We start from the raw sequence: 14,482 nt of genomic DNA on the forward strand, positions 1-14,482 counted from the left end.
TCACTTAACCCCTGTAGGTCTTGGTTTCCTCATCTGTTGTTAGACTAAGTGATTTTTAAGGTCCCTTTCAGCTCTAAATGTAGGGTTGGGGTTGTATGACCTGTTATATTCAAGAGTACTTGCCAAGTGAATTAGAGAACTGTAGAACAAACTGCTGATTCAGGAAGAAGCACATTACTGATGAAAGGAGGAGAGTCAGGTTGGCTTCACGATGGAACAGATTTCTGAGTTGTTCTGTAAAGGGTAGATAGAATGTAACCAGCACGTAAGGAAAAGAAATATACCGGGTTCAGAGAACAGTATGAACAAAGACGTGGAGATGTAGGGAAAGAGAGGTTTGGGGATGGGGGTGACCTGGAGATCAGTGTAATATAGTTTGGCTGAAGCAAAGAATGTAACAGTCATAAAGCTAGAAAAGTTAGGATGACAGATTGTAGAGGCCCGTGAATGGTGGACAGGGACATTTGCCCAGCTGAAGTTTTATAATACGGATATATAGTGAGTCACACAGACTCAATCGCATGGCTTTTCTCCAAGGTGGGCCAGCAGCTCTGGAGCAAGACTAGAGAAATCAGATGATAACTCAGGGATAAGTATCCCCAAGTTGGCAATGCGGAAGTTCAGTGGGGCAAGGGGATTTTGCAGGGTACTAACTTGTGTAACAGTTAGATGGATGAAGATTGTGTATGGAAATAATTAATATGAAATTAGGGAATTTGAAGAACAATCAAATGACAAAAAGATGAAGAGGAGTTTCTGTATGAATAGGAGAGGTGAAAGGATAGGAGACTGAAATTTCATTCCCAGACTATAAAGCTCTTTATTTTGAAAATGATGCAACTCAAGAAATGATAACTAATTTATGAGTGATGTGTAGTGGAGGTGGAGATGTTGGTAATGAGGAGATAGAGGAATTTAGACCTTCAAGGGATCACAAACATGCGTATTTAAATGCTAGAGGGTGGTAGGGGATAGGATAGAAAAGTCCATGAGCCAGGTAGGAAAATAATTGAGAAATTCACAACAATGACTTAAGGAATACCCTAACTTTTCTTTTTGCTGAACTGACTCATTGTACTCTTTGGATGAAAGAGACTAGATTAAGTCATTTTTCTTTGCTCCCTTCTTTCTTCCTCACCCACTATTCATTCTTTCACAAGAAATTCACTGGATTTCTCAGGAACCTGCTTTCTAGGACAGTACCTCTTCTGATGTCCTATTCTGATGCCCAGTCTTAGTGTGGAAGTAGCTCTGGCTGACCAGACTCTGCCTGAAATACACAAGTTCAGCCTGGTTCTGCCAAACTGAGAGGGCTTCAAAGTATGGATCTGGCCATAGACTGTATGTCCATGGACCATGGGGCTTCCTAGCTTTGAGTGTTTGTTATATTTTTGAGCTCCTGCAGGGTAAGAACAGTCTTTTACCTTTCTTTGTATCCTTTGCGCTTAGCACAGTGCCTGACACACAGTAGATGCTTAATAAATGTTTATGCACTGACTGAATCATGAGCAAGAAACGATTGGCCATCTATTGCAACTTCCTACAAAGGTACAGAATGTATGTCACATTAGTGAAAGCATCAGCCTTTGAAGTATGGTAAGGTACCCTGTATTACATAGGCTGTCAAGCAACAAGTGATATACTTTTGAACGAAGTGACCTTTAAGGTCCCTTTCTACTTTAACTTGCTGTATTTTTCTTATTTTTTTTATTTATTCAGAACTCAATTATATTGTACTGCTCCTTCCCTCCCCTTTCTCACCACCTTGGCATTTCATTACCATTATGCTTGTCCATCAGTTTTACTGATTGGTACTATTTCTGGAGAAATATTTATTTGGGGTGGAAGAGCTTGACTAATATTGATGTTTAGGAATTATTGGTGGATTTTCATTACTCAGTCCCCACTTTGGCACTGACTTTTCTATTGCATCTGCCCTCTACTGTAGACTCACTTTAATTATGCCTTATATGCTTATAAAACTTAATTTCTGGGAATTGCAAAAGGTAAGGGGCATTAAAATGGTCTTGTATGTGCTTGGATAAAGTTGCATTGGGGGTCCATGAAGTAAATCTGTAGCAGACATGGTGACTTGAGTATTTAATTACTATGTAGTCTTAAACGTTGATGAATGAATGTACCGCCTCTTGTTCATCAGAACCAGAAACTGATTTTTTTTTCCACTTACCTGAGAATGAGTTTTTTTTAAAGACTGCCATTCAGAGGGGAAAGAAATGTGAACCTCCAGAGTGGGAAAAGCCAAATTTCTCCCCTCTTAAGTCTAGATCTCTTAGTTTCTCTGTGGCTCACTTTCCCTGCCTGTAAAGTAGTCATCATCCACCCACAAAACAGGAGTGATGTGAAGCAGACATTTAACTTAAAGTAATTTTCCTCTGCTTAAAGTAAACTTTCCTTAATGCAACTTCTTAAAAGTGTTTTTTTTTAAATAATAAATATGTGACTTGGAAATTATGGGCATTTTATCATCCAAATTAACAGCCTTAAAAAGACATCTTAAAAATATTTTCTTCAGGTAGTAAATATTCTTTATTCTACCATTTCCTGCTTTTCCTGGAAAACTAATAGATGACACAGGATTAACAATTTAATAATAATTAAGGCAATAATTTTATGGTGTTCAGTTTGAGATAGATGGCTGGTAATATAGTCAAATTAAGGTATGCAGACGCATTATGCTTACCTGTAGAAATACTAAGTCTTTGCTCTTAGAATGACCAAGCTTTTCATGTTTACTCCAGTCTCTATCCTTCTAATAAGACAAATATTGAGGTGAGGTGCTATTCTGCATGTTATAATGGCATTCAGTAAGGTGTTTCTCTAAGTACTTGGAATGGTTTGGAAGCTCATAAAATGACTTTAAAGATTAAAAAAAAAGTATTTGCATCACCTCTCTGACTTTGACTAAGTGACAAGCCAACCTTTAACAAATTTTTTTCTTCACATAGTGCTGCTCCTTAGTTAAGGCATTTCAAATACTCTAAAAAAGGAACATTTGCTGAAAGAGTTCTATGTTTTCTCTTCTCTCTATCTCTCACCAATTCCCTAGGAATGGACACGCTCTTCTGGCATTTATGTTCTCCAGACAGGAGGGAAAGTTGAATCGCCAACAAACCATGGAACTTGGGCATCACATTCTTAAGGCACATATTTTTAAGGTAAGTCCTGGATTAGTGAAGGGGTCTGGGTGGTGGGAGTCCTATAATGCTCAGAAGCCAGGCCATTGTTATGGAAATTGTTTCTCTTTTGTTCCCCCTCTTTTTCCCAAGTGCTGTAAAACTCTTTTTATGCTCCTTGTGATAATGAGTGGAGACTTTGGAAAAAATTTATGTCCTCAATTAATTCACAGGGTCTCAGTAAAAAAACTGGAATTTCTTCAAGCCACCTTCAAGCCCTGTGGATTGGGTACAGCACTGATGGACTGTCAGCTGCTCTTGCATCCTTGAGAAATCTTTACACTCCCAATGTGAAGGTAAGGAAATGTGTTAAAATGTAAAATCAGAGCTGGAGCAGCAAATACTGTGACCTTTGCCAGTGATTTCGCTTAGTATAATTATCCTTTCTTCACCTTTCAGTGATGGATAGTGGGAAGAGTGTTCATTATCGGAACTGTTCAGTCTAATAACATTTTCTCAGTGAAAATCTCAAAGGTTTTTTTTTTTTGACACTGCATATCAAGGATCCATATTTTTTTTCTTCTGTCTGGGTAGGAAAGGTAAGGAGAAGGCCATGGCAAGGAGCTTACCTCGATAGCCAGCTTCACCTTTTCAGTGGGGTGCTGGATGAAGGCAGTTCTTCTAAGCGAACCAAAAGTAAGAGACTTCCAGAGAAAATTGATTCTAAAAATGTTCTGAATTCACAAAATCCTGGATTCTCAGAGTTGGAAGAGATCTCAGTCATTTATTTAGTTCGGCCTCTTACTGAAGCTTGAATTCCTTTGACATTATCCTTAGTGTAGCACAGCCATTATAAATGTCTTTTATTTATTATTTGTTTGTTTGTTTATTTATTTATTTATTTATTATTATTTTTTTTTTATGTACAGGAAATTTTGTTAATTCCAGGGCTTCCAGCCTCTGCTTAAAGGATTGCATTGATAGGGACCTTTTGAAAGTCTCTTGGGACTGCCCCTTCTATTTTGGGGACAGTTCTAATCAGAAGTTATTTAATTACTTATATTTAAGTCACCAGCTCTTTACTAAGTGTAGAAGGTAAGCTCCTTGAGGGCAGGAACGGTTTCATGTTTGTTTTTGTATCCTCAGCACAGTGCCTTGCACGTGGTAGTAAGCTCAATAAATGCTTACAGTTGTTGGAAGTGCAGTGGCGGAAAACAGACCCGTCCCTCCAGGAGCAGCTGTTCCATGTGCACAAGCTACTAAATGCAGTCATTTTAAGAGGGAGAGAATGCTGGGTGGGGATCAAGAAAGGAATCCAAGCCAGCCTTGTGGGGTCTTAGTTTTTCTTTCTGTGATCAAGCCCAGTAAGTCTAAACTACCTAACTGAATTATCTTAGGATGGCTTGTCATTAATCAAGTTTTGATCATTGTCGCAATACAGATAGGAGCTGGCCTGAGAGTCTAGAATACCTGGATCCAAATCTTGTCCCTGATACATACTTACTGTGTGAACCTGGCTTAGTGCCTTAATGTCTGGGTACCTTGAGCAGTGTTGTAAGACTTTTAAATAGCACTGCAGGTGAATGAAATCACAGGTCTAGTTAAAAACATTTTTTAAATGGTCAGAAAGAGATGGTTATGCAGAGAATACATTTTACTGAGGATTTCATTTTATTACCTGTGTGTTTGTGGTCATTAGTTTTGTCCTCCCCAAAACATGTTCATCAGCTTTCTTATAAAAATTTTTTTTATTGGTCCACACTACTCTGGCCTTGGCCTGGTACCTGCCTCCCTAAGCCATCAGGCTTCTCGGGGTCCTCTGGTACCACTCTTCCTTAACCATTGGGAAGCCCAGCTGTGCCCCATAACAAATGCCTAAAGTTTCTGAGTATGCTTGTATAAATGCATTCATTAGGCAGCTGGTGGCACAGTGGACTGGAGTTAGGAAGACCTGAGTTCAATTCTGGGCTTAGTAACACTCACTAGATGTATGACCTTGGGCAAGCCACGTCTGTTTGCCTCAGTTTCCTCAACTCTGAAATGGGGACGTATTATTGCCTCCCAGAGTTGTGTGGATCAAATGAGATAATATTTGTAAGTTGTTACTGTGTGCCAGGTACTACATATGAATACTGTATTATGTATGGTACTGTATATAAATTCTGCTATTGTTATTACAATATGTGAGGTTTTTTTTGACAATTTTGGTGGTATGTATCAATTATTTTTCCACCTGACAGAACTCACTGTAGAAGTAATACATTTTGCTAATGTTACAGCATTATTATACTGTTTTAATCAGAATAACAAAGTAAAAAAGGATCTAATGCCTGGCAAATCCTTTTAGGCAACCGGTAGTTTTGTACTCTGTGTGGCCACAGCCAGGAAAAGTGGACTCTGCTATTTTGAAAAGCAATATTGCGCTTCTTCTAATCTCTTTAACTAATTTAATTGTAGATAATTGTGAAAGTGGTGCATAGGAATCTTTAGCCCAAGAGAAGGGAGTGCAACAGGTTCTCTCTCCTTTCTAGGCAGAGAGATGTGCTTGGGAGTTCTTTGGTCATGAGCCTTTCTCTTCCAATCCTCATCTAAGTTTACATTTTGTTGAGGCATTTTCTGTTTTTCTTATGTCTATGTATATTCTCTGTCCAAATTAAACCACCTTTCTCCTATTGACTTCTGGTTTATGATAGAAAGAGGCATCCATTTACTAATGCATTTAACATTTGTGTTTGTAATGTATTTTGGCAAATACATCATATGAAAGAATGTGTTGGGAGTGATGTTACTCACACGTAAGCATGTTCTCCTTTGAAAGCAGAGAATTTCTGCTCTCAAACCCTACCTCTTGCCCCCACACCAGACTCTGAGCACATGTAAACTTGAGGCGAATTTGGATGAATTTAAGTTACTTTGAACTGAATTTAGAGCTCTCCATAGGGTTGTGTGAAAAGGAAGCCAACTTCACCCTATTTCTGCAGATTAGCACCTCCCCTTGGAATCACTGGCTCTTTAACATGTACGGCCTACACAAGGCCTTTCCTGCTCTTCCTGTTCCCTTCTTCCCCTCTCCCCATCCTTCCTCAGTTATTAATGCTCTCTCTGTCTTGGAATTTCTGTGGCCACGGTTTTGATTGTATTTTGTAGGTTGTAAACTTCCAGCATCTAAGATAGGGCCTTGCCTGTAGTAGGACCTTCTTAGATGTTTGTTGAGTTTTGATTGAACTCAAAGGAAGGACTACTCTAAACTGTTGCTTCTTATTAAAGACGACTTATTAACCTTTTAAGGTGAAGTAACATAGAAAGGTAGGAGACTCTTATTTTCTAGATTGCTATGGTCAGCCTTCTGATTGCATGGGGTACATATCGAAGAAATAATGTGTTAACACCTGGAATATTCAGCATCTTAGATGTTACTGAAGTTCGAGTTGAAGTTACTGTCATAACACAATGGCAAATACAGCATACCTTTCTTCTAAGTGGAAATTTATAATGTGAGAAAAAGGAAGAGAAAATTAGAATTTAAGAATTACATTGTTAAGTGAAATAAAGACTGTTGGCCTTTGTCAGCCTCTCATAGGTACTGTATGTATACTGAAGTTAAAACTAAGAAATGATAAAAAAAATTATTGAAATGTAAAAATGTAAAAAAGTAAAAATTATTAGGGTATCATTTAAATAATTAACTGTGTTCAAGACTCTGTAACCTTTCTTGAACATGTTGCTTAAAATCTCTTTAGGTCTCAGTTTTCTTCTCATTCATCAAATAAGGGGTGTAGGACTTGATGTCCTTAGATGCTCTTTCAGCTCTAAATTTCTTATGCTTTTATCCAAGTTCATCATTATTTAATGCATTGTCAACATTGAAAACTTGTCATTCTTTCCTATAATTTCTCCAATCTTTACTTTGTAATTTAAAAAATGGAGAAATTAAATGTGAAATGTCTCTTTTTGATGAACAGTATTTTCCAAACAGTATATTAACAGTGGTAATTTATATAATAAGTTTGACCACCTGACTATAAATTCTTTCCTTTTTTTGCCCCTCATAGCTTTGAGATCTTTTGGAGGTTTTGATTTTGTAAAATTTCACCCTTAAACAACTTTATGTTTCTTCCTGCCTACCTCTAACCAAACAATTATGTAACTTGTTCATGGAATCACTCACTTTTCATTTTTTCCTTCTCTCTTGTTTTTGTTATGCTTAAAAAGAAAGGAAAAAAAAGTTTTGTGTGCTTCACAGAATCTTGAACAAATGACAGCACTTTAAAAATAGTGTGTGCAATTAAGAGACTTTTTAAAAAAGAGTATTAAATGTTTTTATAACAGGAATGAATGTGCCATTTTGAGCACTAATCACAGTTTTCCACTTGGGTAAATTAAAGTGATTTAACTCGTTAAGGAGAGATTACTTGGTAAAGTTTTATTTAAATAGGATGAGTTCCATTGACCTGCAAACATATGTCTTGCAGTTTGGACACTCTGCGCTTTGTACCACCCAACCTCCTTCCCCAGCCAGGAATCTTAAATGACCCTCTATTTCCCCTGGCAACAAATGCTGGGATATAAATGAAAGCACTGGGTGAATTGTTTTGCTCACATACCCTGGTGTGAATAACTTGCTAGACAGGGAGGGTGCTTCTCTGGCTCGAGCCTCTGGAGAATCTGTTTCCAGATGGCTTCTACCTTGGAGATTTCAGTCTGTTCATACCCTGAGTTAGGGGAGGTGATGTTTTTGTTGAGGTTGATTTTCTTTTCAGTGTTTTGTGTTCTGAAACAGATCAGGGCCCTTTTTCCCCTCAGGAGAGATAACCTAGGTCTCCTCTGGTTACCCTCAAGACCTGGAACTGGTCCAGGGAAACTTTGGGCTTCAGGATGGGTGTACTCCCCAGCTGGGGAACCACCTGGGCTTATGGCCTGTGGTTTCCTGCTCACAGGCTGGTTAGCCAGTTGAGCTCCTCAGTGGCTCTGTGTTGGCTTCTTTGGTTTTGTTTATTTGTAACATTTAATATACTGAGGAGGGGACTTAAAAGGTTTCATATCCAGGTATTGTCTAGGAGTGGGAACCCCCCCACCCCCAGTTTTTACTTGCATAGATGATCTTTTCACAACAAATAGACCTTTTGGGAGGTTATAAATAGCTACTTAAGCTTTTTTAAAATTTAAAACAACTATCTCAGTTTTGACTTGTTTGAAGAAATAGATGTAGCAGCTCCATGGTGTCAGTTCTTTTCACCTCTGGAGCATCCTTATAGACTATTTTTGAAAAGCTCCCCGTAATTTATGGAATATAGGTGTAACTATTTGAACATCCCTGTTTGAACACAGCGTAGTTTGAAATGGGGCTGTTGCTTCATGGGCCATCCTGCAGTAGTTAGGAACACTGTCATGAGCCCACCATTCCACTGAGGATGAGTCTCATTTCTAGAAGCTTACATGTCCATTTGCCATAGTCACATAAGGGCTTTGGGATGAAACCATAGCCAGTTGTTCAGAGGGAATGCCTATCATGAATTTCTGTAATGGCTAGACTGTGTGAACTCTCTTGGTCTCCTCAGGTCTCTCTGTATCATTGTTATTGAGTAATGTAAAATATCTTTTAAGGAAATGAGCTAAGAGGAAAAACCTCCTCTCTACTTCTGTCTGTTGGGTTCACAGAGTCACAACATCTGAGTTAGATGGTATCTGAAGTCGTACAGTCCTGAGTGCATATAGTCCAGATTCCCTGAATAAAAGGAATCCCTTCTACCTTGTACTCAAAAGTTTGAAAGAAGATTTATAATCTTCTCCCTGTCCATCTCCTCCCTCCCCGTTTGCACTTTGGATAGTTCTGTTAGGAAGTTTTCCTAGTAACTCAAACCTAAATTTGTAAATTTTTCACTTTGCTACAGTCCACATGATTGTACTGTCATCTACCTCAGATCTCTCTCATGTTTTCTATAATAGCATAAAAGACCTCATTAAATGCTTTTCTGATATCTGTGTAAATTATATCTATCACATTCTCCTGTTCTAGTCTGTCACATAAAAGGAACAGGGTTAATCTGACTTGACCTGTTCTTGATGAAGCCATGCTAAATTTTTGCTATGTTCTACCACCCTTCCTAGATGTTCACTAACCATTCCTTTCAATGATCCTTTCTAAGATTTTGTTAAGAATTGGTATCACACTCACTTGACTATAATTTGCACTATGTTCTCTTTTTATGATTTGTTTATCTTTTTATATTATGATCTTTCATATTAAGGTCACATATCCATTTAAAATGTGTTATAGAATATGTTGTAAGTTGTTGATCTAAGCCTCATTTCTGCCATACACTACATTCTCTTAATGTTTCATATCTATAAGGCAGATATGAAGGAAGCCAAATTTCTTGGTGCTGGACTAGATGACCTCTGAAATTCCTTTCGAGCACAACATTCTGTGATTCTTGGAAGAGCACATTATGTGAAAACTGGAATCCAGCTTTTTAAAGAGTGATTCATAAAATTAGATGATGGATCAAATGAATTTCCCATATCGGTTAAAAGAAAAACAACACTGGGCCGATGTGATTAGATGTTTCCTTCCTGGGAAGTATATCAAGCATAAATGAATGAAAATTTTACAGCATGTCATATAGAGGAGGCCGAGGACCTCAGAAGAACTAGACCAGGCCTTGAAGAAATTGATCTATATCTAGGGAAAGAATTTCAATACCCAAGTAAAAGAGTTGGAGATAAAACTTACATTGTCGTTACTGGGTTGCTCTGCCAAATAATTTAACACATTGTTTCTTTGGCTCTTAGGAGAAGCAAGACCAACATGTTCATTTGTTTTGCTTGACTCTACTGGTCGTTCAAAATTTGGTAGATAAGTAATTTAGATGGTATTATCTTATTATCAAATGAGAGAATATTTGTTTAAAAAAAGTGCTTAGCACGGTATCTAGCACATAGTAGGTGCTACATAGATGCATATTCTCTTTTTCTTCCCTCTTTCTCTAATTATGAAATCGGAGTACAAAGAGAGGTTAATTGATTTGCCCAGCTAGTTAGAAGTGGTAGATGTCTGTCTAGGATCTAGGCCTTCCCAAAGACATTACAGAGCCTCCCATAAACTTACCTGCATCTTACCAGTTTCTGTTAATGACTGAAGCTCCAGATAGGAGTGGGGATGTCTGGAGCTTAGAGATCTCCTGACTGGAGTCAGGAGGCTGTGAGTTCACTTCTGCGATAGACATTTCAATGGATGGTAAAGGGTTGGTTGTTGGAGGAAGCCTCATTTAGTTATCCCTTATTCAGGCTGATCAAAAGTGCTTTTGGCATTTTTATATTGTACCATATAAAATATTTTAAAATAAAAATAAAATAGTAAATTTATATAGTGAAAAGATAAAATATAAAAGCTCTTACAACATGCAAGACATGGTGATGGGTACTGGGTGTTTTATAGAATACACTTGGCCCCTCTTTTCCTCACTTTCCCCATCTGTAAAATATGGATAATAATACCGCTTATCTTCCAGGGATTGTTGTAATGATCAAATGAGATTATATTTGTAAAGTGCTTCACCAACCTTAAAGGGCTATGCAAAAGCTAGTTGTTATTTTCGTTAACAAAGCTGCCCTCAGGTGAGTTAAAGTCTGAAGGTATGTTATAATTTAACAAAGAACGTCGATATTAATAATACGAAAACCAGAATGTTAAAGTGTGGATGGAAGGGAGATAGTATTGCTTTTCTGATACCATAGGCACTAAAGGCTTCTTATTGTGGTCGATGACTTTGTGCCCAACCCAGCCTTATAAAAGATTCTTCTAGGAGACCTTCATAGGCCCCAGTGGTGACAGATACCAATTCCTAGAGATATATCATCCAGGAATCTTCTTTGCGTGGGTGTGTGGAGTGCTCACAAGAAATTGTGTCCTTGAAATTTGAATTCATCCAGCCTATTACAATGGGATTGGGGAAGGCAGAGAGTATGCTTGGGTATAAAGCTAAGAAAAATACAGGTTTTGAGAAAGTTTTATTAACCAGTAGTTACTTATGATGAAAAGAATGGTTAAGGTTTTATAGAATGTTCCCTAAGGAACAAGTAACTTGTAAGTTGCCACAGTACTCCAGATAACCTCTGCCTCCAGTTCCTTCAGTAATTTTGAAGTAGTTATATGTTGATGCTAAGGTTTTGAATTCATGTCTCCATTGTATCTCAGATACAGTTTTAAAAATATCTTATTGATGTTCTTTTTTTTAATATCACTTTCACTTACTCCTCCCCTTGTATCCAACTCAGTCCCCAAAAGAGCCCATCCATGTATTATTAAGTGTGGTTAAGCAAAACCAGCATATGGGTGACATTTGCGAATGTCTGCCTCATTCCACCCCTTTAGTCCACCTCCTCTTTGCTGAGGGTCGCAATACGTGCTTCACCATTACTCCTCTAAAATCACCGTTAGACACTGCATTGATCCAACTTCTGAACCTTCTTAGTGTTGTTTTCCTTTATGTTATTGTGGTCGTTATGGAAATTGTTCTCCTGTTTTCTGCCTTCTTTGCATTGCATCATTTCATATAAGGCTTCTCTACTTCTCAGTGCCATTTTCCACTTTTTAGGTAACAGTTTGATTACCCAAACATTAGATGTGATTTCACCATATTGAATATTTTTGGTGCTTTTTAAAAATTTAGTTTTTAATCGGTGCAGTCACATGTGATCAACCCCTGCTAAGGGTCTTACTAGAGAAAAAATTCTCTTTTTGCCTGCATTTTAAGTATCATTTTCTGGCTTAAAACTACAAAATTTTTGTTGAAATGTCTTGTCCTTTTTGACCAGTTCCTTTGTAGTTTATTTGTTGTTGTTAATCAGCCCATGTCCGACTCTTTGTGACCCTGTATGGAGCAGTTTCCATCCAAAAATGGAAACTGAAATAAGAATAAAGGAATGGCTATTTTTTCATGAATTCTGGCTGGTTCTAAGCTAGTTAACATTGTAAGTCGTTCTAGAAAAAGAAAATTTCTCTGTAGACCAGCAGCTTTCAGCAACATCTGCAACAGAATTATTTTGTAGGTGATGATGTAGCAACTGGCCAAACAAACAGCTGGCTTTATCAGAATGTGTTCAGCATTCATAGTCTCAGGGGCAAACTAAAAATCTTTGCCTTTTTTCTTTTAGTAAAACTCCTCCTCTCTTTTCCTTGATAAATGAAAAGCACACATCCCTTCTTTTTGTCCAGTACCATAGCCTTGTTCTTGCTACATGGTTATTTAAATCTCTACATGGTTGTTTAAATCTCTGTTCATAACTTTATTATAAGAATAATAGGTTCTCACGTTGCAGTGAAATCACCAAGTGGAAGAGGAGAAAAAGTTTAGGAAATTACATTCTTAGCAGTTGTGAGGTTTTCAAATCTTACAAAATAAAAAGAGAACATGGAGGGATTGTTGGTGGATTTTTTTAAGCATGTAACATACACAAAGCTTATTTGGCAATTGTCCCACAGGTAAGCCGTCTCCTGATCTTGGGGGGAGCCAATGTGAACTACAGGACAGAAGTTTTAAATAATGCCCCAGTGCTTTGTGTCCAGTCTCACCTTGGCCATGAGGAAGTGGTCATTCTGCTGTTGGAATTTGGAGCCTGTCTGGATGGGATGTCAGAGAATGGCATGACCCCACTCTGCTATGCAGCAGCTGCTGGCCATATGAATATAGTCTCTCTGCTGTCCAAAAAGGGAGCAAGGGTAAGTGGCGTGAGCACACAAGATAGATTTTTATCACATTACTTGTAGACAGAGAGTACTTGTTTCCCAAAGTGCAATAGACTATTAATTTCTTCTCATCTTTGATCCTGGCACAGTGGAGGGTTGGGAGGGGAGAGAGAAAGAGGGAGAGGGAGAGAAAGAAGGAGAGGGAAAGGGAATAAATGTGTGTTTTAAATATGCAGGAGAAGTCTTTCTTTTGTCCCTGCTTTGTAAAATTTGACCAAAAAAATGCAGCGTGAACAAAAAACAGGTTTGAGTGGTTTGTTGTGCATTCCGTTCCCTCTGAGTTGTAAATATATTAGCAGAGAGAGTCACCATATGGGTTGCTCATTAATGGATACTTTTCTTAGTCTGCAAAAAGATATACAATACTGGAAGTGAGTCTGGATTACTTTAAAAGTGGACGGCCACTGGATTTATAAGCATTTAGGTGTTGCTGCTAGGATATTTTCAGCCACATGGGTAGCTTGACATCCAACCCAGCATGGTACCCAAGTTGACTGAGTCCCATAAGGTGTTCAAGATGGAGTAATTGGTTATCCTTCATTTTTCAGTTTTTGGTATTGGTCTTTTAAAAGCAGGTTAAAATGAGCTCTGTTAAGACTGTATTATTTTCATTTTATTCAAAAACTAACCTCTTGGGAAGAAACTTTAAAGAGAAGTATAATTGCTAGGAATAAGAAAGAGAATCGCACACCTCTCTGTCCTTGTCAGACCTCCTCTAGATCACTTTCTCGGCTCAGACCCCTTTTCACATTTAGGCCCCTTTCTTTGGTGTTGTGTGGCCTGAGGGCATGCAAAATGCACATGCTTTGTGTTCTGAACCAAGGCTGCTATGAGGTTGCACAGTGTAACCCGGGTAAGTGCTGCCAGAAATACCTCAGATTTATTACACATTTGGTTTTGAATTAATTTTTGGTCATTGCACATTCAGAAACCTTTTACTTACTGTTGCCAAAATTTCCTCAACCCCATATGAGGTCGTGACCCACAGTTTAAGAAGTGCTGGGTTCTAGAACATCGGTTTTCCTTTTTGGGCACCAAGGTTTAAGGGCATCAGTAAGTGGGATACTCTCCAGAGGAGGGTAGCTATGATAGTGAAAGACCTCCAAGCCATGTTGTATTAGAATAGACTGAAGGAACTGAGCAGCCAGGTGGTTCAGTGAGTAGGGAAGAGAACAAATGTCTATTAAGTGCCTGTGTCAGGCACTAGGCTAATAAATATTTATAAATAGCATCTCATGAAATCCTCACAACAACCCTGGGAGTTCGGTGCTATTATTATTATTATCTCTCCAGTTGAGGAAACTGAGGCTCACAGAAGCTGACTTGCCCAGGGGTCACACAGCTAGTAAGTGTCTTGAGCTGGATTTAAATACAGACCTTTCAGACTCCAGGCCGAGTGCTCCATCCACTGTGCCACCTAGCTCATTTTCTCAACTCTAAAATGGGATTCATAATAGGGTCGTGAGGCTCACAGGAAATAATACTTGTGAAGTGCTTTGCAAACCTTAAAGCACTATGTAAGTTCTAGCGATTACATTTAGCCTGGCAAAGAAAAGATTTGGGGAGAATATGTTGGCTGGGTTCAAGTATTCGAAGGGCT

At 38.3% G+C, this 14,482-nt stretch overlaps 1 protein-coding gene across 1 annotated transcript in view; it reads left to right on the plus strand.

Annotated features, from left to right (window-relative positions):
- TANC1 (tetratricopeptide repeat, ankyrin repeat and coiled-coil containing 1) overlaps window positions 1-14,482 on the plus strand; it is a 271,214-nt gene that overhangs the window by 209,602 nt on the left and 47,130 nt on the right. Inside the window, exons 14-16 of the mRNA XM_036743222.1 lie at window positions 3,068-3,176; window positions 3,368-3,490; window positions 12,619-12,855. Coding sequence (XP_036599117.1) covers window positions 3,068-3,176; window positions 3,368-3,490; window positions 12,619-12,855 — 469 coding nt within the window. The remainder of the gene's footprint in view (window positions 1-3,067; window positions 3,177-3,367; window positions 3,491-12,618; window positions 12,856-14,482) is intronic.

Source organism: Trichosurus vulpecula, chromosome 2, assembly GCF_011100635.1.
Source record: "Trichosurus vulpecula isolate mTriVul1 chromosome 2, mTriVul1.pri, whole genome shotgun sequence".
NCBI classification, from domain to species: domain Eukaryota; kingdom Metazoa; phylum Chordata; class Mammalia; order Diprotodontia; family Phalangeridae; genus Trichosurus; species Trichosurus vulpecula.